The sequence below is a fragment of the Pagrus pagrus genome (genome assembly GCF_965226575.1).
Source record: "Pagrus pagrus genome assembly, chromosome: 11".
NCBI lineage: Eukaryota > Metazoa > Chordata > Actinopteri > Spariformes > Sparidae > Pagrus > Pagrus pagrus.
Genome location: NC_140195.1, coordinates 6079411 through 6105130, shown reverse-complemented (window position 1 = coordinate 6105130; position 25720 = coordinate 6079411). Strand labels below are relative to the sequence as shown.

Genomic DNA, 25720 nt, shown 5'->3' with positions numbered 1-25720 from the left:
GCGAACAGTCTGTTGATGATTATGGTTAATTTCTAATGTTTTAAACTAAAATTCTTACATATTGCACCAACAAAAGGTGAAAAACACCCAGACAAAAAACATGAAATGGCTCCATACGTTTCATCCGGTGTAAGCCAAGTTTTTGGAAGCCCATAGATCCCAGATTGATTCGAAATAACACCCTCGACACGCGGCTGAGCTCAGGAACCCTGGTCAGACAGGGTGCTTTCAGCTTAGCAGTTACAGTGGAGATGTGGAGTGTAAATAACATATCTTCATATCAATTTGGGATCAATTCCGGAGACCTTGATTACAGTTTTTTGTTCGGTTGTTTGTTGTTACCCATCTACCTCAGTTGTTTAGTAGAATAATGCAACACTGTTTTGTTTCGAAGCTCCAGAATTGATTTATAGACAAAAATTCACCTCAATTTCTAACAGCATGGTGGTTGAGCAGGTAATGACTTAATTTTCAATTTTGGGTGAACTTACCCTTTAAGGTCATTTTACATATTCATTCATGAGAGTCACTGCAGAGGACTTGTGCAATAAAACAAGGACAACCGTGATGTATATGGTTATTATTTATTGCTACTTTTAAGGATACAAAAATAGCATGAAACAAACTTTTTTTTAAAGGAGGCACAAATTGTAGTAGACGCAAGATGAGACAAATACATGAAAACTATCAACACTGAAAAATAAAATAAGACAGTATTAATAACCTTTTCATGACCAAAGATTTATTTAAAGATTGTAAAATAATAATAACAAATGCATAGACAAAAAAATATAACCTATGGGGGGGGGACTTAAAAGTTTTAGGTAATGTATTATAATTCCCTTCAGTTCTCCATTGTAATAAAACATAAAATATGTGATGATAGCTATAACATTGTGTATATTATAAGCACTAGAGACAAGTAAAACACACATAAACAACAAACTCTTTCTATATTAGTCTACTCAAACTTAAATTGTAACACATGGACAATCACACTTTGCATGTATTTACAGAAAAGGGGAAAAAACTATTTCATATAGATTACATTCAAGAAATGTCAAATGCACTTGTGCTGTACTGGCTCAATGAGAAATATCATTAAGAGATTAGTATTGGCTTGACTGATATTACAAAATAAAATCCCACTTTGGATCAAATAAAACCGCTGTTGAGACTCAGTCGTATGTTTAACGTCCACTGTTTGCTTCATTTGCAACATTTTTCTCTTAACAAACAAACAAATGGCACTTGGCACTTTTTATATAATCCAATTCAGGCAGTGAAATATAACAATATTACAAAAATACTTTCTTAAACTACTTTCTTTTCAATGAAGCAAACTGTATCAGCACATAAGTTATGCACACTGTATTTTCCCTATTGTGCTTACAGTGCGTATAAAGCATAATGAGTTATAGGAAATAAAACGTGTGCTCTTTACATCAGCAAGCATGAAGCTTCTGCATAGGCAGGCATTTAGCTCTGAGTATACTGATTGTCGTTATGGACGGACAAAAAAAAAAACTATACACAAAACAACACACACAACATAAGCTTTGGAATATTTTGTTTTTAGACCGTGGACGCAGCCACAGATTTAATAATCAGCTTTAAGAGCAATACATATAAAACAGACCAATAAATGATTGAACAAAGCAAAAAGACATCCTTTAAAATTTGAGTGTACAAAATCTCTTACTTCTGCTTGCACGAGCCAAACTTCAGATACATTTTTAAATAATTTTAAAATGCAAGACTGACAAGAAAAATCAAATAGAGCATCATCAGAAATCATTTAAAAATGCAGACCCATGCTATCGCTGTAGCATCACAGGCCCCTGCGAAGCCACTTTGGCATCATCATCACCTGAATATAAGGCAATATATATTTTATTTATGAATATAAAATGGTACATTATTCACATGACTCAAATATTATATAAAAAAAGTAATAACATTGACCCCCTGTTATTGAAAACAGTGCATATTAGGAGGCGTCACAATAGTTCATTTGTATGTGATTAAGGCAGTCGCTTTAGATTAGAAAACTGCGCTTAAAAATGAGATGATCAGCATGTAAAGCTTAGGACGATCTTTTCATTGTAAAACTGCATATGAACAAAACACACAGACATAACACACACTTTGTGCAAGAAGAGTTAAACAGAGATATGGCAAGCTGTTTGGCCGAGAGGAATATTTGATATATCAGAATTTGGGCTGAATTCATAACAATTCTCTTCAATTAGAAATTTCACACATTGGAAAACGGTTGTATGCTACATAACCATCATTCACCTGTGTGGGAGGCAAACAGGTGTGAGTTTATTGCCTAGGCAGTACGGTGAATCCCATACTAGCGACACATTTATCCCTGTTTTTATCATTTCTTTTCATGAGACAAACTTGTATCCGAACTTCGACTAGAAAGGAAAATCAAAACAATAAGGCACATTCCCCTGTAGTTTCTCATCGTGTTGTTGGAAACCTGCTGGGTGTCGACGTTAAGGCTCAAATGAATTGTGTTTATTGCAGGAAAGCATCCAAAGCAAACACAGCAGCTGGGAGCTGATATTTCTGTATCTGTATGGAGGGGAAAAAAATGAGGAAGAGACGGTCCGATTGTTGGTGGATGTGCGTCACCTCTTTGGAAGGCTGAAGACTGCGTGTGTTCGTGTTTGTCTGTCTGTGTGTCTCGGGGGTTGGGGGGGTAGCTGTTGTCATTTCCTGCTCGGGTCCCCTCCTCTATGTCTGCCCTCTGGCCTGAACGCCCGTCAGATCCTTTCTTATGATCTCATTCACTGTAAGGCAAACAAAGAGAGAGATTTTAGACAGTGATCAATAAGTTTTTCACAATAAAATTTAAAAAGGGTGCAAAAAAACAGAACGTTTGAGATTGCTGATTATATGATTATATGATTATATGATTATATTCCTGAATTACTGCGAACAGAGAGGAGTTATGGTCCGACTCACGTTTCTGAAGCCAGATAAAGGCTGCATTAATGTCAGGTAACCACTAGAGGTAGAGCTACACAAGAGCCTCTGAGCGAGTACTTCCTGTTGCTGGGATGATTACAAGTGTGTGTATACACATCAACAGGAGAGGAAGGGGGTTGAAATGGAAACTTTCAGTGTCATGCTTCTAAAAATAGAATCACTATGTGCGAGGGGGAATAACACCTGTGTCATGCATTGAAAATAAAATTAAAATATTGAATATCTGGATTGGTTAATTAATGTTCTGTGCGTCTGCCCACATGCGAGTATTTGAAGCTTTGTTGCGTATGTCCTGATAAGATAACCGCTGACATCCAAGCAGCGCGAGGAAGTGAGAGTATCTGCGACTGTGTCAGGCTGTTAACCTTTTGTTTAAACACTGTCAAAAGTCACACTATCAACAGGTAGTTCTGCAGTAAGCAGGAAGGAATGGCGAGAATGTGTAACATGTCACCTCTCTAGATATGCCACACCGTCTGTGTTGAGCTCTGATGTTTATCTGGGAGCTCGGGGCCTGGAAGCCTACTGCGTGTCTGTCTGTGTACACTGGCACTTGGAGACTTTATAGGCTGGTGCCACTGCTTCCACCGTGCCTCGGGGAACTCATTAGGGCCGATGAGTAATGTAAGTATTTCAAAGTGGGCCAAAAAAGCTCTTTGCCTGTAACCAGGCCATTACCGAGCATATCATGTCTGTGATTTTGTAACCATGGTGATGGGCTGCACACTGAGATTGGGTTTTCAACTGAAGTTAAAAAAAATATACATGTTACAATCTGAGAATCAGCAGTGATGGTTCATTCAGCATCATTTTTCAACAAACAAGACATAATGTGATAATTTGGAGGCTTCAGAAGTGCTTAAAGGATTTTTTTTTTTTTAACCTATGGACTGCCAGGCTAGCCATTTCCCCTGCTTCTGGTCTTTATGCTAAGCTAATCAGCGGATGGCTGCAGCATCATGTGCAAGAGACAAAATGTAAGAGTGGTATCGATCTTCTCATCTACTTTAACTCGTATTAGAAGGCTGATAAGTAAAACTATCCCCTTTAACTTAACAGGGGAAACAGCTAGCTTGGCTGAGTGCAAAGGTTAAAAACATCCACTTTCTTATTGATCAAGAAACAAACAAGAACAATGATTTGTCAATTAGGGAGCTTTAAAATTGCTGGTGGGCTAATTATCTAACCTCTGAAGTCAGCTATTTCCCCTCATTTCCAGTCTTTATGCCAAACAAGAAGAAGCTAATTGGCTGCTGGCTGTAGCCTCATATTCAACGGACGAGCGTGAGAGTGCTATAGATCTTCTCATCTGCTTTAACTCCTGGCAAGAAGGTTAATAAGTAAAACTATTACCTTAAAGTTAACAGGGGAAACAGCTAGCTCGACTCTTTGAAGAGTCGGTGAACCTCTGGACCGAGCCAGGCTACATGTAGCCGTTTCCCCCCGGTTCCCGCTTTAATGCTAAACCTAGCTAAGCTAATAGGCTTAACTTTGAGAGTGGTAGCCAACAGATCTTATAATCTTCTTTTATATGTGACAATGAGGTAAATAGCATCTAAAACTATTCCCTTAACCCAACAGAATGAATTAAAGATTAAAAAAGAATATGTAAAGATACTACGATGGCTCACAACTGAAAAAACACCAGCTGCACATAATGCTTGCTGCTACTTTGCACAGCCTTATTATAGAGATAGAGGAACTTTATTGAGTTGGCTTGTGTTGGCTCTATTTAGAGCCTTGATTTACATAGTGGCGAGACAAAGGGTGCATCTATTATAGCACATAGAACGAAACTGGAAACCATCTCACCCACACAACAGCACCTCTAAGCAGATGACAGTGTGACGGCCAGAACAGCTCGCCACAGCACTATATAAAAAGGTAGCTGACACAAGGTGATGGCATACGCTATTATTATTGAAGATTAGCAGTCAGGAGGTGTGAATAACAGCAAAGCGATCATCTGAAATGATGAAGCAGCACAAAAAGAGAATCTACCATCCAACAAACCGATCTTTGTCTCTCGTTTGGCCTCTCTGGCTGCGTTTCTTCTTCTGATCGCTTGCAGATGTGTAAAGAGAAACAACCGCTCAACACTGAGCACATTTTATAGCCGGGGCAGCATCTGAGAGCTGCAAAAACTGCAGGAGCAGCCAAACTGGGTGCTCTGCTGTCGTCACAACGTCAGCATCCCTGTTTATTTTAGTCTGTAGTGGAATTCCCTCTGACACCTAATGCCTTAAAGAAACTTTCATCTCCCCAGCAGCGCCACAGGATTTTTTTTTCCTGAGCATAAAACAAGCTTAGAGAAGCAGCAGGAGCGCCGCAGTGGGGCAACATACAGTGGGGCTTTACTGAGTCCAATGAAGGGTTGGCATGGACCTGCTATTTGAGGCTGGCCCGGGGAACACTCGGGCCAGTCTGTTCAATAGGTGAGTGTCTGGCTCCTGAGTTCTGCACCAATGAGCTGCACTGTTTACCGACGATGGGTGTAGAGAGAGAGACACCCTGTACAGTAGCTGACTCAGTCGCTGCACGCTGCCTGCTGAGAGCTGGAATGTGTGTGTTTGTGTGTCTGCAAGTATTTGCATGTTAATACAGAGTATGTGTTTGTGTTGCAGAAGGGTGTACAGTGTGGTCACTGGCTCGCACGTGACTGGAGAGACTCTTAGAGAAGCTGATGAGGGATTGTAATGACAACACAAAGATGAAAACCCAGGGAGAAAAGAGAAAGTACAGTAAGTGGACTGACGGCTAACCACCAGTTTAACCACAGAGCCGGTGTGAGTTCAAACAGTCGTCACACAACCCGACATGTATAGTGAATTATTACTGTTATTGTTCCTTCTCTCTGTACTGGCATTCAGGAGATCCCTTTCTGGAATGATTCCAGTGGAAGAAATAAGGGATCAATCCAATCATTGTGTCTCTGCGCTTAAACTGTCCAACTGAAGCTACACTGAAGCTTCAAGTTGGACTTCTTAGTACAAAGTCACTATTTGTGCTACTGCCCCTCCACCACAGGCCAGAAACACTGTCACTGGAAACACATAGAGGGAATTTCACATGGGGAAGTTTCACAAGGTGAGTCATTTTTGCAGATAAACACTTGATTTGATTAATTCAGACTGCTGAAGTCTCATACGATTACATTTTTTTAGCCATGCTAGCAGTAGTGTTTTGGTTGGTCCATCACTTCAGTTCAGACTGAAATATCTCAACAACTGATAGCCATGAATTGATGGAGTTCTCTATCCTGATTGGGTAAAATGTAGTTTCTATTTTACTGCATGAGCAGGCAGAGGAGAGACATGGGTTGCTGCCCAAACACTTACAGCAGCTTTAACTAATGGCATTCTCAAGCCCTGGCTGTAATGTCTGTCTGGCGCTAATTAGCTAATGTTAACACACTAAATTAAGGTGGTAAACAGCGTGAACACTGTGCCGTCTTAGCATAAGCATTGTTAGCATCTACTTCAAAGCACCGCTGTGCCAGAGTGCAGCCTGAAAGAGACGCCGGTACGGCTGCAGACTCTCGTTGTATAAAACAAGGACTGTGCACTTTGAGCCTGTTGTTGTGCAGTGTAGTTGCATTTGGAGGAGATGTTTTCACATTATGGTGTGAAGGAACAATAACAGTGTCTGATTAATGTCATGAACATGTGTTAAGACAATAATTCCAAACCAGGGGTACTTTAGGTTTTTTTGCAGTTTCGTTGAAGTGATGGATAAATGGTTGGCACGTCCAATTTCTGCTTTGACAGGCTGCCAAATGTGCTCATCACTACACTTGTATCAGCGTCTGGATACAGCTGAGTTGTGTATTTGATCAAGCCCTTCAAATGGATGCAAGTGAGCTGAGACTAATGCGTGTCCAGCAGGCTGTTGCTGTGTGCTTTATCTCTCCTGCCCTGATCTCTACCTGCTGGAACAATTTCACCTGCTCCACTGCCTCTGGGCTTTATTCCACACCCACTAAATCTGTCACTCTCGGCCTTTGTAGGCTACGCCATCAGCTCCTCTACTGTTTTCACAAACCATGTGGCATGCAGTCAGCTATGCCAATTATTCCTGACACAACAGGTTATCCTTTTTCACTTAGGTAAATAATTACAAATATCAATCAGCAGACATTGTCTGAGCACCTACCGCAGGCGTGAGAACTTGGAGATACAAGCCCCCTGCGTAGGAGGGATTATGAGCCAGAGTTTTGGTACAAAATGAAAATACCTGACATTCATTTCAACACTCTTCATAAAGTTGACACAGTTCAGGCACCTCGGAGATGTGGCAGTTATCGACCACAAGACTGTGACGATACCAGGATGTGGCTTCACCCTTTCTCCAAAAATGACTACAGGCTGAGACAGATCTCGATGAGTAATGTTGACAATCACACTTCGGTGAAAATGTGCTTGATAGTCCCAACTTAAATGATTGTTTTGTGGTCAGGCCTAAACTTCGACACCTTTGCAGACAAACACAGGGGGACTTTTTTTGACCACGCTTATCTTCTCACCCTTTGTGCAGAAAAATATTTTGAATATCGGGAAGTCCCCCATTTTTTCCTCTTTAAATGATGTGAGTAGGTGTGATTATCACCTGTGGGAGTGATAAGCAAGGGGCACACGGACCAAATGCACGATAAATAAGGTTAAATCTTTATTAAATTGTGGTTTTAAAATAAAAAAGCAGTTCTCGGGACAAAAGACGGCAATTAAAAAGAGGTAGTCGCTAATTCTGCGATTAGTTTTTACGAGATTTCCAGGATGAAGTTAATTGAAGCCATTTGCATATTAACTCAAATTAAACAAAGATGCAGAGGCACACCTTTGGAAGCTGACTGGCCATCATCCCTTTATGTAGAAGGGAGGATCAAACAGGAGGCTCAGTTTGACTGCTCCTCCGACTCCTTGTTAATTCACCGGCTCACAGCCCTGTTGCTGTTTACTGCGGAGGGAAACCCTGCAAGCTCCATCCAAAAAACACAAATTCCATTGCTGGCCCTTTTTTCTTCGTTTCATTTTTTCCATTGAAAAACACACACACACACACACACAACCCCTTCCCTTTTCCTGCGAACCACCCTCCGCCCTCCTGCTATCTTACAGGGATCAGGCTGGATTTCTGGAGAGGAGCAGCTGCAAATAAGAATTTCTTGTGCCAGATTGGCAGAATCCCGCGGACGGAAAAAAAACTAATCCTCTGGTGGGTTCCCCCACAGAATCGGGGGGCGCAAGGCCAAGGAGAAGCCCCGGCCAACTATAACAAACAAAGAGGCTTTCCCCAGCTCTCCCAGGCAGCCCGTTCCACTGTTTGACAATGGTTGCCATGGAAGTTGTTTTTCACTTCATAACAGTGTCAACATGTCCAGGCGGTCAGGAGAGTGACACTTTTTTCGCCCTCCCTCGCTGCCTTTAATGCGAGAGAGAGAGAGAGAGAGAAAAAAAGCTCATTTCCTGACGTGCGGCGGTGCCAGACGTACCCCTGCGACCGGCAGAATGTGTTGATGACAGCCTCAAAACGCCTTTAAACCTCACCTGACTGACACCGACTCAAGAACAGAAAAACACTGGACGAACACTGTAAGACATAATATAGTTTGAATAACCTTTAACTCCGAATTGAGGACGCGGTTCACCCTCGTGCCTGCCGCTGGATGTGGCCTGACATTAATTCTGTCGGAGGGTAATGGGGTTGACAAGCATAAGTATAAACATATGACTCATAATCCCTGTTATTTCCACCTTGAGTGGAACATAACTACACCTCCTGGCGACGATTGTTTTAACAGCGTGAGCTTGCTCTTGCTGGCTTTGTTCAGGGGGATACTATAGCACATACATCAAACTGGGGTGTGTGCAAAGGAGATGGAGCAGATACAGTAAATATCCATGAATTGTTCTGAGGAAAATTCATATCTGTGTTGGTGTTTCTTATCGTCCATCTCTTTCAAGAAAGGGATTTTCACATATTCGTCACTTCTCTTCCTGCTTTCTTTCACCTCAGCAGACGTGATAAAAATCAACGTCTGCAGCCAACGAATGTTTTCATAAGTGAAGTCTGCCAATTATTTTCACAATTCACTGACTATCTGTTTAATCTATAACATGTGAAAAATGTTCATCACAATGCTTCAAATTGCTTATTTTTTCCAACCTAAACTCAAAAAACTCTTTATTTATCGGCATAAATGGCAAATAACACATTAAATCCTCTCATTTAAGAAGCTGCAACCAGAAATTGTTTGACATTTTTTCTTGAAAATAAAAATAGTTACTTATATTTGCAGGTCTAATAAAAACAAACACTTTGAATGACACAACAAACGATCCCACTCACTCAGAGTATAAAAGCATTAACTTACACTCACCATCATCTAGGTAGGCCTGGTCCAAGTTCTCCTCCTTGACCGTCACCCTCCTCTGTCCATCTCCTGGAGCCTCCATCTGCCCTGTGCCAGGCGGAGCCCGGCCTTTCTGCTGCCCCTTCTGCGCATACGGCTGCTGCTGGATCACGGTGGGATAGTGCTGAGGGTGTGTCACTGCTGCCTGAGCCTGTGGGGGGGTGGGCGAGTGGGAGGCGGCGGCTGCCTGTGGAGAGTAGCCATCGCAGTAGATGATCTGCTGGTTGTCAGGCTGCGGAGGGGCGGTGAGGGCTTGAGGGTCTCCCGCTCGAAGCAGGTGGTTGGTGGGGGAGAACTGGATGATGGAAGGGTGCTGGCCTGCACCGATGGGACCTAGAGACTGAGCCGGGGAGCCGGTGTGGACCAGGACTGACCGGTGGGGGTCGGGCATCATCCCTCCAGTCTGCTGATAAAGGCCAGGGCTGCCGCTCAGATTCTTGCCCCCGCGGGAGTACACGATGGCCGGGCTCTGCTGCTGGAAACGCGCGTCTTGGTTTGGGAGGCTGGAGCTGAGACGCTGGCAGGAGGCCATGCCGGAGACCAGGCCGTTGTCTGGATGGAGGATGCCGCGTTGGTTATGGTAGTAGGAATGAGGGGACAAGCCCAAGATCTGGGGCATGGCAAACCCCATGTGGTCTGCTTCATACTCATCTATAGGCTCTGTCTTAATGGATGGAGCTGTGAGAAGAGGAAGTCAAAGAGATGGTGAATATCTGAGAGGTACTGGCAGGCAGTAGTACGTACTTTGAAGGGAAAGTTTGCCCCCAAACCGCAAATCATGTTTTTCCTCTTACTTGTAGTGCTATTTATCCATCTAGAGTTTTTTGGTGTGAGTTGCCGAGTTTTGGAGATGTCTGCCTTCTCTCCAATATAATAGGACTAGACTGCACTCAGCTCCTGGTGCTCAAAAGCACAAAAAAAAAAACATCTGAAAAACTCAACAGTGTTTATGTTTAAATCCTGCGCAGTCACAAGCATCGAGCTGGTCACAACAAGGTCTGTGGATTATCTTGTGTAACCTGATGATGATTTCTGGAAAGAGCCATTGCTGTTGAGTTTTTTTTTTTTGTATTTGTTTTTAAGGTGAGCTGTCCCTTTAAGAATAATTTTCTACTAAGATTTTCCACCCCAGTCACAGGGCTCCACAGTGTGTCTATTTTGGTTGCAAATGCATCCAACAAATGTGACTTAACATGTTCAGCGGTCGAGCCAGTGCGCCTGAGATTTAGAGGTTTATTTTGTACACAGTTGATATTAGAGCAGTTTCATGTTGCGTGTGATTTAAGTGAAGAAAAACTTCCTGGAGCCCTGGATGTCACACTATTGTATTTGTCTGTAAAGTGATCAGACGACAGTTATTGTCGTCTGATCACTTTGCAGACAAATACAATAGTATGACGTACCTCAAAGAGGCCAAGCAGCATTCTTACCTGCCAGCGGTGTGAAGGTGAAATGTTGAGGCTGGCTGCGCTTCCGCTTGCCGTTGATGACGTAGAAGTTGACTTTGACAGGATGGCACACGGATGTTTCTCTGTAGGACGGCACCTCCACGAACAGCATGCTCTACAAGACGGGAGGGAGTTTTTCTTTGAACTGAGCTGCTGCATCACGACGGACGACATTTGCGGTGCGATTTACGAGGATTAAAACAAGCATTTAGGAACATGTGTCTAATACGTACCGGTTGGCTCTTATCCTTGTCCACCGTTGCTTCCATTTCCCAGATTTGCTGCCCATCTAGAAAGAAGCAAAGAGCGAAAGTGAAAACTTAATCTTAAACAATTTGGTAATTAACTGCGTAGTAAAGAAAGTACAGCTGATTGGTTCAAGATGTAGCAGACTGTGGGATAATTCTGCAAAGCCTTTAGGCTTTAAATTAGGAAAAGCTGAACCCTGGAAATCACTTTATTCTGAGTTCTTTGTGTTTTCAAAGCGTTTCATTTCACTACCTGCAACACGGTTATATACTGTAGATTTGTAGCCACCATGGTGTCTCTCTGGCAACACGACTTCTGTTTGATTTAAAATACATGTGCACAGAGAAAACCTACTTAAGCAGATAGTATCACTTTTAAAACCACTTCCTCCTCCACCCCCAGGGACACCTCCAGGTAGAGATGATCATGTGTAGGCTTTTACCCCGAAATACTCCGTAAATGAGAGAGACGAGGCTGCGAAAGACACCTGTCTGCTTGAACGCCGACAGAAACACAACATTAGCAGAGACGTGATGAGAACTGAGCATTTGCACCGTTCCACGTCTACAACGTTATGATTTATGTCATGTTACATCACACATCATCAGATTACATCCGAGCTGCCAGTTAGATGGAAAAGTAGAAAACCAACTGGGCTTGTTAATGTAAACTCCACATGCCCTAACACATGATCCGACATGTGCTGCAGTGAGTTGTTTGAATGTTACTGTAGGTGGGAAACCCTCTGTCAAATTACAAACACATGGCTGAAATGAGTCAGCAGGAGGAAGGGGGATTCCACACATCTCGCCAACTTTTCTTCTTTTTTTTTTCTCTAAACTTTATTTTTATGATCGGCTCTCTCCACGTCTCCTACAAAAACGTGATGACTACTGCTTTCTTGGCCTTTGTGTTTGTTTGCGTTCTGTTGCAACTCTCAGGGATACCCCGACTCTTGTTCTCCCCTCTGGAGATAATTGTGTGCGGGGGTGGAAAGGAGGAGGAGGAGGAGGGGGAGAGAGCTGGAGAGAAAGCCTAAGCAGGCTTGACTTGGCCGGGGAAGCTTTCCTAGCCTCTGCAACAACCCTCCCTGTCCGAGCACAAGAGCCAGGGGAGCTCCAGCCAGAGGCAGCTGTCTCGCATTCAGAGGGATTTCACAGCTGCACTGGTCCAGAACTTTGTGTCATACAGAAACTCTCCAAAACAATGGCAATCCCTCTTGGTAAGATTTCTTTTTCCGTCTGTGTCTTACTATCCATTACTGTGCTGTGTCGTAACACAGCGGCAGGGAACCCCGGAGAAGCAAAAAAAAAAAAAAAAAAGGAAAGCAGCTGGGGCACGCCGGTCCAAGTATTAGTTGAGGTAGCCTGTGGAGTGCCTGCTTTTAAAAAGCCCTGCACTCAGCAGTGGAGTCGGTGAGTCATATCAGGCAAACACAGAAAAAAACAAAACACAAGTATTTTAACATAACTGTCATAGACATAGACCCTTAAAGCAGCAGCTAGAAGTAAACTGTTTGAGGACTAACATCCGGTGATAAAGTGATAAGAGTCGTGATAAAATAATTCAATTTTCACTTCTACATTTCAAGAGAAAACTGAAATGACATCACTTACTTCTACTAATGTTACATAATAAAAGGGAAGAACTGGATTACACAACAATGAAGAGATATAAAAATAACCCCTTTCATTCAATCCAGACGCATTTAAAGGTCGACTCCACCTGTTTTAGACATGAGTGTGTGTTTACAGGTCTTGGGGAAGTACTACTGCATATATGAAAAAAGTAGCATAAAGCTTTTTTTGGCTCCAGAGGAAGCTGCATGTAATCTGATAACTTGCCTACAGTGATGTCACTCAGAGACAAATTTGAATTGTGGGTAATGTGGGCGTCAGGTTATGAAAAGCAGTCCACCGGTCTAGCATCGCACCCCTGTGACACTGCTGGACTCGTGATGGAAAGTTTATGAACAAATGATCAAAATAATGCCTTTTTTATTCAACCTGGAGCCTACATTACCCACAATGCCACTTTGCCACTGAACGACATCACTGGAGGTAATTTATCAGATTACATGCAGCTTCCTCCGGAGCCACAAAAGCCGTTATGCTACTTTTTCCACTTGTGCAGTGGTTCTCGTCAAGACCTGCAAACACATTTAAGTTGACACCTTTAAGTGTCAGCCGGGCCCGTGGCAATCGCACATGAAACGAGCTTTCGTGTGAAACACAGAACTACTAATCACACAACAAAAGGCCAATCTGTGTCATGATAAGACATCATGGAAGTCAGTGAGGAAGAGAAAGGGCAAAAGGAAGTGAAGCTGCGGCGTTATCATGTGGATCATGCAAATAACTCATGTGGCTCCATCTACACAACGATGGTGGTAAAAGTGTGAATGCTGCGAAGTTGTTATACAGACACGGTTGCTAATGGGTCATGAGGTGACACTCCATTGTGTAATAGCAGAACTAACATGTAGAGACAATAAGGATTTCATAGATTCAGTTATAGCTTTGTTTTCCGGGCAGTGTACATGTGTCTTTATGGTTCACCTGAACGTTGCCAATTAAAAAACCTGGTGTTTGAAAAATAGAAAATGACTCTGATCCTACAAGATGTGATTGGATGCCACTCACTCACCCTGGTTTTTCTCCATGAAAATGACCTTGGAATCGGAGCTGAAGTTCTGCCCAGTCAGGATCATCTGCTGGCCTCCCAGAACAGAGCAGCTGTCCGTGTCCTGCTTCTCCACCATGGGAAGCTCGTGTGCTGATCGCTGGGCTGCCGGGACACAGAGAGGGGCGGTGCGTTACACTCACAGTCGCACGCACACAAGATGTTGCTGCTTGTCCACAAATCCCTCCATAGTTGTGGGCCCAAATACATCTACATATACATATTGTGTCCATGAGGATCTCTTGGACCAGCCGGCAGTTTGTCCCAAGAGAAACCTGAAATACCCTCCGAATTGATTTTTAGACAAGCCCAGACTCTGAGCACTTTGGATTTGAAGCGAAAAAGGTTCCTATTTTAATCTTCTAAGCTGTGTTTTTAAATACTCTTCATTTAATTGTTTTAATTGAATTAAATTGTGCATCTACCTGCACTACTTCACTTGAAAATTTTGTCTCTTGTATCACTTGCCTGTATTTTAAATTGTACATTTTTTACCTTTGACATCAACTCAATGACGCGTATAACCTGCAGTGAAAAACAAGTACAGTCACACTTAATTTGAAAGCTTTGTATTGATTTCCCACAAGTGAACAACTACCAGTTACCAAGAAGTGACAGAGTGTTACAATAAAGATTTGATGTTGAGTCATCCGACGATAACAACCAACACTTTCAGTTCGAATAAGCAGCAGCATGAATCTGTGAAATCACAACTTAATAGAGGCACCAAGAGAAGCTGCACGTACAGTGAGGTACTGTACAGGAAGGAAGAAAATAAGAGGAATAACAGTCTGATGCAATCTGTTAAGTCAGATTGCAATAAATCTATCACTGTATGTGAGGCTTGAAATGTTTGTGGGAGAGACATTGCTGTGCTGTCAAATATTGCCTCACAGGACTCGATTTTAAATTCTAGCCGAGTCCCAAAGTGTCCAATATGTTATTATGTGACATGTGCATTTAATCAGTGTCCACAGGTATCAGACACTTAACTTTAAAGTCTTTTAAGGCCTTTTCAAGTTAACTTTTAACTAAATTTTAAGTAGCATTTACGTAGTATTACAGTTATTAGAGTTAGTCATTTAAGTGCAAGTGCAAAGTAAAAAGACAGTATGAGGTTCAGTAGATTTAAAGATTTGTGACATCAGAAAAAGAAGACTGACTCATTTTGACAAAAAGAAATCAGATGGATAAATGAAATTACATTACATTTTTGTTGCAATTCAAGACCTTTTAAAACTTTTAAAGGCTTTGCAGACACCCTGAAAATATTTCCATTTGATGAAATAGTAGAATAAGATTTGGATGTTTTACTCAACATCACATAGATTCAAGGGAGGGTTGGAACAAGCTGACACCGAATATAAACAACGCTGGAAAAGAGGAAAACTGTATTTCAATCGATGAATATCATTCAGCTTTGTAGACACACTAATAACACTAATAATCATAAGTGTTACTCTACAGTCACTGAGGCGAGCTGAGGTGTCAACAAACAACCTCCCGAGCAGGTTTGCTCGCCCTAGATCACCGCGAGAGGAGAAAACAAAGCGGATGACACCAGCGTGGGCCCCCTCTCCTACGCTGACGCTGTCTGCTCATCAGCGGGCCTGACAGATGCACCGCAGGCGTCACTGGGAGCAACTTCACGCCTGATTGGTTTTCACCGAGGGCAACTTTACTGAGGTTCATCCCCGACAGACAGGTACTAACTGTTGTTCTGCCCTTTCTCTGATCGGAAAGCAGATGTGAAACGACAGTTGTAAAATTATCTTCTGCGTCATGAATTTTTTACAATGACAGGAGCAGATTGCATGCAGGCGGTGTCAGGCTGATATGATGAATGTTACGTTTTGATCAGGGTGTTGGTCGAAGCTGTATAAAGGGCCTTCTTGTTTGAGTTTTGATTACACCAGGTGCTTTAATAACACTGTGTACACATGCACTGATGTACCCAAACACAGACTTTACTACTGCGCACACACAAACAGGTACACAGACACTGTAACAGGCAGCGCCCGCCCACTGGATGGAAGCCCTGGATGCATAAAGACATCTTTGTACGCAGGACTCAGGACTATCAGCCCTGTGCTCCAACTCATTTGAATGCAGGTTCCTCTTTTTTATGATGTTTATTTTGTGTAAAGTTTTGTTACCTGATGAAAACATCAGCAGGAAGCAGCATAAGCCAAAACCATCAATATATATTTCTTTTAGAGATGAGGTAAAATAAAAAGCATCAAATACTGTGTGTGTTTTATGTGCAGCTGCTTACAGCACTCGATGGGATGCGAGGCCACTTGGAGAGAGACGTACTGTCCTCCAGGCTGAGGTATGTGCACACGAAACACAAGACGAACGCGGGTGTTTTTCCGACCGACGTCCGTCTCGCCCTTCCTCAGCTCGATGTCGGCGTTCCTGAGCTTCAGGATCCCGGCACAGTCGATTCTGTGGGAACATGTGAGCAAAGTTGACAAGAGAAAATGTATATTAAAAAAGGTGCTATATGTAAGAATCGTCTGTACTCCAAACAAATAGGGGGCAGCATATCACCAGAGTGACCACCAACTGCTTCCAACCGTAGCTGCTATTAGCTAGTTAGCTCAGTTAGCTGTGATTTTGAGGAAATCGGTTTACTCAGATGTTACAGTGTGTTATTTCTTCATATTCTGTTGATAATTTTAGGTCATTTTTAAATAAAATTCTTACATAATGCACCTTTACAAGAAGAGCTGAAGTGGGAAAGACGTTAAATCGTTCAGAAATCAAATGCACTTCATCACATTCTCACATTGCTTTCATGTTGTTCTTTGGCTCCAGGGGGATCTCGAGCACTTTGGTGCCGTGGATGACCTTCTCGTAGCTGGTGGTCGTGACCGTCTTGCCGGTGATGCGGTGGACTTGATAGAAGGCGTGGGGCTTGAGGATGCGCTCGTCGGCCGTACCGATGAAGATCTGCAGACCGAGCGGCTCCTTGCCTCTGTAGCCATGTAGCTGCAGACGGAAAAAGCAGAAGAAAAACAGACTATTTCAGGAGGTGAAACAGTTTGTGTGACTTTAAATGAGTTGTTACAGTTGCAAGGGTTAGTCAACTGATCGATGAGTTGGATAGAAAGAAAATCAAATGCCAACTGACTAATTATGTATTAATCGTTTCAGTCATTTGCTGGTTCCAGTTTCTTAAATGTGAGGATGTGCTGCTTTTCTTTGTCATATATGATAGTAAATGAAAAATCTTTGGGTTTTGGATGAGGGGTTCAACTAATGATCATTTTTGTTGTCGAAAATGGTGAGAAAATGTCCATCAGTGTTTCCGAAAGCCTGAACTGACATCCTCAAATGTCTCGTTTTGTCCACAACCCAAAGATATACACTTTACTGTCATAGAGGACTAAAGAAACCAGAAAATATGCACATTCAAGAGTAGTTTGCTTAAAAATTACTCAAAGGATTGATTGATTATCAAAATAGACACAAGAAGCAGTTTGAAGATGTGACTTTGTGCTCTATGATGAGCATTGTTCACAATTTTTGGACCTTTAAAAGACTAATCACTTAATCATGAGAATAACTGGTGGTTTAATCAAGAGTGAAAACAATGGTTGGTGTGTTCCCCCAATAGCTTCTGGTTCTAACTCTGCCTTTCCAGATGTTGTTTCCCTTGAAGCGGGCTAATCAGTGTCAGACCCACGTGTAAAAGCACGAGTCTACTTTCTACAGCCTTCAACACAAACCGGCAGAGAGCTCACGTCCTACGTGCCAGAACAGGGGTCCTGTCCTTAACTGAGGGAACTGAAACCGTCATAAACACCCAGACAGACTATTTTAATATCCTGCTGCCGAAATATACAAGTATCAGATAGGTGACGCTGTGAACTGGAGACAGAGAGGCAGCGACAGAGAGGGCGATGTTACTCTTAACCTGAGTGCCTCCTGAGGAAACCTGCAAAAACCACAAAGCATCAACTTGCATCTAAATGCTGTTTTAGTGCAAACAAGTGTTGTGCATAACCTTTGTCACAGAATTTAACCATGAGCTGGTTGCAGAATGACAGAACGAACACCGCAGGCACCATGGCACCTTTTTTGAGTCACTTTCTTTTCTCACTACTGAAAACGCAACAGCAGCAGGTCTGCAAAACAAGGCTGTTATAGTAAAATAAAACTAAATACTGAAACTTTTTTATGAAACAAGCATTTTAGTTTAAGAGGTCATGTTATGCTTTGGGGGTTTTTGCCTTTCCTTTATTGAGGTATGTAGCATTTTTTGTGTATGTAAAAGTTCTGCAAAGTGCTGCACTACCTGAAACGCCTGGTTTGGAGTCCAGCCTTTACTTCCGTAACTTATGTTCATCACTATGTAACAGGTGTTTTATACATATATATTTTTATATATTTATCACAAAGTATATTCACTCCAGTCAGTCAGCAGACATACAGTTGCTACTGCTGTGGTGGCGTTTTTTTAGATCACACTACCTTGCTCGGCATGACCCGCCCTACTCTGCCTCTGATTGGCTGCATCCTGCACGTTAGGTAATGCGCATACGCAATTCTCAACAAAGATTGAACAGAGGCGAGATGTCTCACTCTGTAGCTAAAAACAGTGTCCAAGACACATTGTGAAAAGGGGTGCTGCAGCAATGCACCATGTGAGAAAAATAATGTGTTTTTTGAAAACCAAAGTATGTAAACCTATTCTACTAGGACCCCCAAATAAAAGCACAAACCTGAAAATTAGCATAATATGACCTCTTTACATTTATTTTAAGCATTATTTCCTATTAAAAGTTAAATAGCACTATATTCCAGCAGTAATCACCAAGTGTTTGGTCAGAAACCCATGTCTCTTCTCCCCCTAGCAAAAGAGAAAATACATTTTCTGGTATCCCTTATCCAATCAGGGAGCAGGATCCTCCTGTTCTGGTACCTACACCTGCAATGGCAGAACAGGGAAAGCTACCAATTCCAGCGCTCCCGGTGACACCTTTTACTACCAAAGAGGCCGAGCAAAGACAAATGCTTAAGAAAGGGAACGATGCATGGATCCTGATGAAGAAATCAGGAGTATTTAGGTGGCTGGTATCTATGAGTGAGAACAAAAAGGGACTGTTGGGCCTTGGCGGAGGTATGCGCTCTGCTGAGTGCCACTATAATAAAAAAACTTAAACTAAACACTCTGAAATATTAAGTGAAACCTATATGATTTGAAAACAAATATAAAAAATAAAAGTAATAACAGAACACAAAACTGTAATAACTGCTGAGAAATACTGAGTTCATTTAAAATCGGTGTGTTTCTATCTAATGCTAAAGAGCTGCAGGTGATATTGTTCCTTCTGTGTTCGACTCTCTCTTCTCACGGTGGGCAGAAAAACTCTGTACAACACGCTGGACGTAACTGACAGACTGCTGAGTGTGAGCAGAAACTATGGCAACATGAATGAACACGCTGGCTCCATATCGAGGTAGGTGACACACACACAGGCAGAGTGAAACAGAGGAAGCTGACTGCAAACACTCAACAGGCCATGTGAGCAGTCGGCCGGTTGTCATGGCAGTGGCAGGGGCAGTGAGTCATGACAGAGAGCAGTGTAGGAAAAGTGGGAAGGAGAGAGGAAGAAGGAAAAACAGAGAGCGAAGGAGGAGACGAGGGAGGGAAAGACGAGGTGAAGGAGTGCAGCCGTGGCTACCCAGGCCTGACCATCTGATTGGCCTGGCAAACCAGGCAGAACTGACCTCAGGGTGAGGCCTTTGGAGACGGGCAGAAAATGGAAAAGATGCGAGGGAAGCTTTATTTCCATCAAGTCCTTACTATCACCAACAAAAACAGCAAGAACAACACAAAGGAGGCGAAGCTGAACCTATTCTTGGACGCTACAACCAGCTGTAACTGTGGCACGGCTAATTTCAGCACGCCGCGTTTCAACTCCACGCTGCGACTGTCAGACGGATAACAGCAAACTTTCTTGCTGTTCTGCAATCTTCTTAACCACAAGCACTATTAAGAGGTTGTTTTTTTTTTTTTTTTTACACGTGTCTAGAGAGTATTTCAACACACAAGCCAGCTTCCTAATACGAGACCCACACAGTCAACAAACCAGTGTGTAAGAGGAAGTCGGGGACAGCATGAACACAGATCTGTTTGTGTGGTTAAAACCATGGGGGAGAGGACGCACAACAGCAGACTATATTAAGCTGGAAGGCAGAGAAAAAAATCAGAGAGCCTGTGTTGCTCACTGACCTGAGTTCAGTTCTGAGGGCTGTCATGAGGCTGCTGGGTGGTTACAGTGTGTCATATGTCTGGGGTTAGGGCAGGCTTTATGATTAGTTTCAGAAAGTGAGAAAAGGGAAAGGTGCGATGAGAGTGGCCAGAGTAAGAGTCATTTTCATAAAGCTGGCCGGCGGCTGTAACGCCACCACCGAGTGCATAATGAGTAGGAAATACCATTACACGCAAGCCGTCCCATCAGGACCGCCCCGAGGCTCCCAAACTGGACAGCTAATTGAATGAACAAACCTGACAACATGCCTTCAAACGGGCATCAAGCAGTGTTAAATTCATCATTTGGCATTTTATTGGCTGCTCCTAATGATGTGCTGGTGCACCTGAATTAAAAAAGTTAAGTGCAACCAGTGTGATAAGCCTGTCTGGAGCCCTGTGTGTACTATCAATATATTGCCCAGCCCTACATATTTAAGTGATAACAAACTTTGTTCATTCATTCTTGGCCGTACCTGCACAACAGGATGTCCTCCTGTGGGCGCTTTGACTGCACCTCTGCTCCCCTCCGTCTCATAGTGAGCCCTGTGATGCGGTTTGGGCTGCACGTCAATGTGGAGCTCGTACTGGTCTGTGCGAGTGGGGATCGGCCATTCCAGAGGAGGGAGAGAGGCCACGGGGATGCTGCAGGACAGGAAGGAAACAGGGAAGGATATAAACGATGGGACTCATTTCATTCATGCTGTTAGAAGATGTGTATGTATCTTGTGTGGCATGTGTTAGCCATAAGCAGTTAGTCTTATGCCTAATTTACCTGCAGATGCTGGAAACCAGCGGCTTGGACCAGATCGGGGGGATAACAAAGAAAGGCTCTGCAGCAGGTTTGGTTTTTATGTCCTGCTCGCAGGACACCAAGTAGTTTCCTTCTACGTGGTTTTCTGGGTACAGAGTGTAAACCTGGTTGGTCGTCTTGACTATTTTAGTGGGCACCAGGCCTGGCTGACCAGAGCCAAACCCATTCATGGCATCAGCAAGGCTGCTGTGTGTATAGTGGGCACCTATGTTGTGATCCTCATGGCCGCCGTGAGGGGAGGGACTGCGGGAGCGGTGCCCGGGGACAAGGCCTGGATTCCTGTACATGTCGTAGGTGCGTTTGCCCTGTGGGGAGGTGGAGCGGGAGCCAGGTCTGGGGGAGGGCGAGCGGGGTCCCAGGCAGCCGTCCTCAGCTAGGCTGGTGCCAGGAGAGGTGCCCGGTGAGGTGCGAGGGGAGCCAGTGTGGATGTTCTGTAATCTGGGGCAGAGGTCTCCGGGGTTCTGGCCGTTGCTGGGGGACACACAGGGAGACGCCCAGGGGGAGTAACTCTCCGAGTGCCAGCTGGTGGAGGAGTTGCTGCTGGCGGGGCTCAGGCACTGGGGCTCACGGTAGGCGAGGCTGTCATGGCCAGGCACAGTGAGGGTGGGTCTGGGGCTAATGTTCAGGTGGTGGTTCTGCAGGGAGTCTCGAACATGGTTGTAGTGCTCACGAGAGGGGGTGATTTCGATCCTCGGGCTCAGGGCCAGGCCTGCAGGTCGGGTACTGTCCAGGTAGTTTCTGGCCTCCTGGTTCTCATATCCTGCGAGAACCTCAGTGTTGTGTTCACTGTAGGACGGGCTGCAGGACTTGATGCCGTACGGGGAGGCCTCTTCGAGAGGGAAAGCCTGCTCAGACTCTGGGCTGAGGACTTTGTGGGATGCAAGGTTGGGGTCATCTGCAGGAGAGGTAGGATGAAACATCAGCACAAACACACAGTAGATATTCCCAACACAGAAACACTTCTCAATCCATCATGTGCACCTTTCTAAGTGACGGATCACTTCACCTGCAGAAGGAGATGCTGTTTTTTAATGAGTTACAACATTAACTTGACTTTTGAATCAAACACACATCTGCCGGCTGAATAAACTTCATGGTGAGCTTTTCTCTCACATGGTTTTGTACATGTCGCAACCCTCATCAAGAAGCCTGTCAGATTTACTTCCTCATTTCCCCTTTTTCATTCACACCAGTAAAAACTTGCAGACCGATTATTAACTTTCAGCCAACAAAGAACCAAAAGAGGGAGAGGAGTCGACTCAGGCTGCCAAACAAACAGAAAAAGAGCATCGGACCAACCTTGATCTCCCCCCGCAAAGTCGCTGCAAGGTGGCTCATATTCAAACAAGTACTCAAACTCCAAATCGTCATCGGGGCAGTTGATTTGACTGAGCTCTTCCTCCAAATCTCTCTCGTCGTAAAAAGAGGTCATCTGTCTAAAAATTAGTTCCCAACGACTCCTCCGAGGTCAGGGCGAAGCGACGGGGACGCGGCGGACGTGTTGCGGCGCTGGCTGAGCGTGGATTTTGGGGGGGGAGAACCTGATCGAGTGTCAACTGATGCATCGGTGAGCTGCAGAGAGGTGAAGCGCACAAGTTTCCTGTTTGAGCTCCCCGCAGTTATTTTTAAGATGAAGGCGGGACTGTTTTTTTTTTTTTCGCACTGAATGCAGAATATTCGCGATCACCGCTCTGTGTGTGATCACGCCTCCGCTCTTGGTTGAAAGATGGTCGAAGATTAAAAAAAAAAAAAAGTTAAAGCGCAGCTTGGATGTGATGAACCAGCTGCCCCGCTCGGATAGATTACTGGGAGGGTTTTTGACGGACTGCAGCCTGGTGCTGCCCCCGGGTGTCTGACATGTTGCACTGACACAGCGGGGTGCTGCCGGGCCCATCGCCGGCTCAACAACTGGCGGACAGACTTACAGAACAGGTTTGTGGCGCTGCCAGTTCATTACATACAGGCTGGGTTATGGGTGGACAAGGAGTGGACCGAAACACGTAAAAATCCATCATGTTAGTGGACTGGGTTTCATAAAAACCGAGCCAGTGTGTAGATCCACTCTCTTTTTTTCTTTCTTTTTTTTTTTTTTACAATTCATAAATTACGCACAGGCTCCGGAGGGAATCCCCAGATTTACGCACGACGCAGCACAGACACAGGGCGTTCCTTACAGTCTTACACCAAGTGGGACAGCACTGTATATGCTCAGTCAGCAAAACAAACACACCGACATCATGGCGAACTTTCCATTTTTTTGTCATTCTGGTTATTTTTGGTGGCGTGGTGTACGAAATCTGAACCTGACGAGAGTATTTTTGGACATGCAACCTAAATGAACCAAACCCAGCGGCAACAAAAGAATGTACCATATCAGAAATGACATAAATATGAGAAACAATTTTTAAAAAAAAATACATTTGCAACAATCTGAATGTTTGTATGAGCCTGGCTGGATACGTCTGGGTCCAAATCTTAATTATAGTCACACCCATCATACAGAAAATATCATATTCGCCCTCTTAGTTCTCATATTTCACACTGTCATCTCTAAAAAGTGATTAAAACTTATATTAACCTTCTTTATTTATTAATATCTAACGTCTCTCTAATATTTTGCGCCTATGTAATAAAGTTTAAAGTATTTTGGTCGTAAATACTACACGTACACGCTGCAGTATTTACTTGGCTGCCTGTTTCGCCCTCAAATATCTCCGAGACACGCGTCCCGTCAGTCAGTCAGTCAGTCAGTCAGAGCGCAGCAGCGTGCCTCTTCCCAAACATCCCGACTCTCTCCGACACGTTAACACAGACAAGCCGACACACGACATTACAGACACACACACTGCAGGACTAACACTCCTCTATCAATTGAAAAGTCAAATGGGTTGATTACCAGATAATCACAACACTTCAGCAGTACCTTGATCCATCGACCTCATGGTGTGGTACTGTGCCAGCCTCCAAGTCTCTCTAAACATCTGGAGAGAAAAAAGTGGGAAAAATCAAGAAAAAAAAAAAAAAAAGAAATATTACTTTCCGCCAATAATCATAGCAGAAGAAACTCTCTTCAGTTTAAAAAAGAGACGAAATTAAAAAAAAAACTTTCTGTACAAGTTCAGAAACTCGAAGCGGCGACACGGCAGCTGCGCGCAAACTCCTCTTTCTTGTCAAAAAAACATGCAGCCGCACCAGCTTCAGCAGCGGTTCTGGTATGAAGTCCCCCTTCCTAGAGCTCTATAAGGATTACTTGAGTATCAAGAGCGGCTTCCTTCCCCGCTCTGGGTGTTTATAATGGTCCAATGCTGTAAAATAACGGGATTCCCTCAGTGTTTCCTCCTGTTTGTGCGCCTTTGCCATGGAAACCTGGAGCGGGTCCATGTCGGAGACTCAGGGCTTTCCTGCAAAGCCCCACACTCAGGAATCCATGACGTCTCCGGCTCCTGCGCCAAGGCATTTCTGCGGCTTCTCTCAGACAGTAGCGCACAAGAACTTCATTGTAGGGATGAAGAAATTACTGTAGGACGCTGTGGCAGAGGCAGAGAGAGAGAGAGAAGGGGGGGGGGAGAAATAGCTCTAGAGTTTGATTACAGGATACACTACATGAAATTTACTTAACACAGTTTACTGGACTCTTCTGTCTGGCAGGTCAGTTCACTGTATATTCCAGTGTTTGGAGCGATAACAGCTCTAAAATATTGTAAAATGTATTCAGAGGGAATTTAAGTGGCCTTGGTTGGAGTATAGAGAATGCCATTGTTCCCATTGAAGGAAGAAGCTACTATCCATTTCCATTTCCTAATGGAAATCTGCTGCATCTCCTTTTAAAAAAAGAAGGCTGAACAAGACCACTACATTGACTGACCCCGGCAGTCACGAGGACAATTTCTCCATTGCAATAAAAGTTACATAAGGCAGCATCCAAGGAGGGAAAAAAAGACTTTCAATATTTTGGATCCATCTGTCGAAGCCTTCGTGTGCCAGTGTGTTTCCTGTCGGACACCAAAAAAAAAAAGTCAGACTCACTTTTTCGTTTCCACACTGAGCTTCATTAGCTGCTGGTGTTGGTGTGAGGTCACTGCAGCACTTCAGCTCCAGACTCCTTTAAATAAATCACACATTTATCTCTTGTATAACAGTGGTGATGATACTTTTTGCAGTAACCTGTCTCATGTTACTTTCACTCCCACACCAACCCTTACTCCAGTGTTGGCAAACAATCCTCCATACATGTCTGAGTCATGTCTCACTTTGTGTGCTGTCAGGCGTATTAATAGCTCTCATCTGTTGAGGTTTCCTTGTAATTTCCACACAGATAATGAGTTTAGTTCGAAACGCCGTAAATCGTCCAGCAACATCAACACGCCTCGTGCGGTTTGAGAGCTTGAAGGACTTGCAGCAACTGATCTTTATGTGCCTAATCCGAGCAGGCGAAAGTTTATAGATGGCCGCCTTCGGTAAACTGCAACTGTTTCACAATCATGAGTAATAAACCGAGGTAGTGGAGAGCACACAGCTCAAGCTCACCCTGAACTGTGTGCTTAATAAGGTAGTTGAAGAAGAAAGCACTGCACATATCGCCCAGGAGAGGAAGATGTATAGTAAACCGTCCAGAACAGCCAAGTTAGACTGTACATTACTGCTTCAGTGCCATGACTTGATGCCTGCTCTGGTGCTTTCAGAGCACAGCTGTGCTTATAGAGTAGAGTATAGAGTCCAATATATATGTTTATGTATATGAACATAAAGGCCTTTGAAACAGAACAGAACCACTTCCCCTTTTTAACTTATGGCGACTTTCCAAGTGGATAATGTTGTCTGATCACGCTTAAAGGTGTCATTTACAAGAAATG

General features: G+C 43.6%; 1 protein-coding gene across 3 annotated transcripts; it reads right to left on the bottom strand.

The window, feature by feature from the left end:
* Positions 1–596: 596 nt before the first annotated feature.
* nfatc2a (nuclear factor of activated T cells 2a) lies at positions 597–23916 on the bottom strand. Of its 3 annotated transcripts, none has more exons than XM_084365746.1 (10): positions 23791–23916; positions 20829–21762; positions 20530–20698; positions 16583–16785; positions 16067–16239; positions 13756–13896; positions 11094–11149; positions 10843–10975; positions 9374–10090; positions 597–2804 (listed from the first exon to the last, which is right to left on the bottom strand). In XM_084365746.1, exons 1-10 carry the CDS (start codon positions 23846–23848, stop codon positions 2749–2751), a joined length of 2640 nt encoding a protein of 879 aa, XP_084221872.1. In that variant the 5' UTR covers positions 23849–23916; the 3' UTR covers positions 597–2748. The 3 variants fall into 3 exon arrangements, with proteins under 3 accessions (XP_084221872.1, XP_084221870.1, XP_084221871.1); XM_084365744.1 differs by lacking the exon at positions 23791–23916 and adding an exon at positions 22167–22553; XM_084365745.1 differs by lacking the exon at positions 23791–23916 and adding an exon at positions 22167–22553 and having other exon boundaries at positions 9380–10090.
* Positions 23917–25720: the final 1804 nt, after the last annotated feature.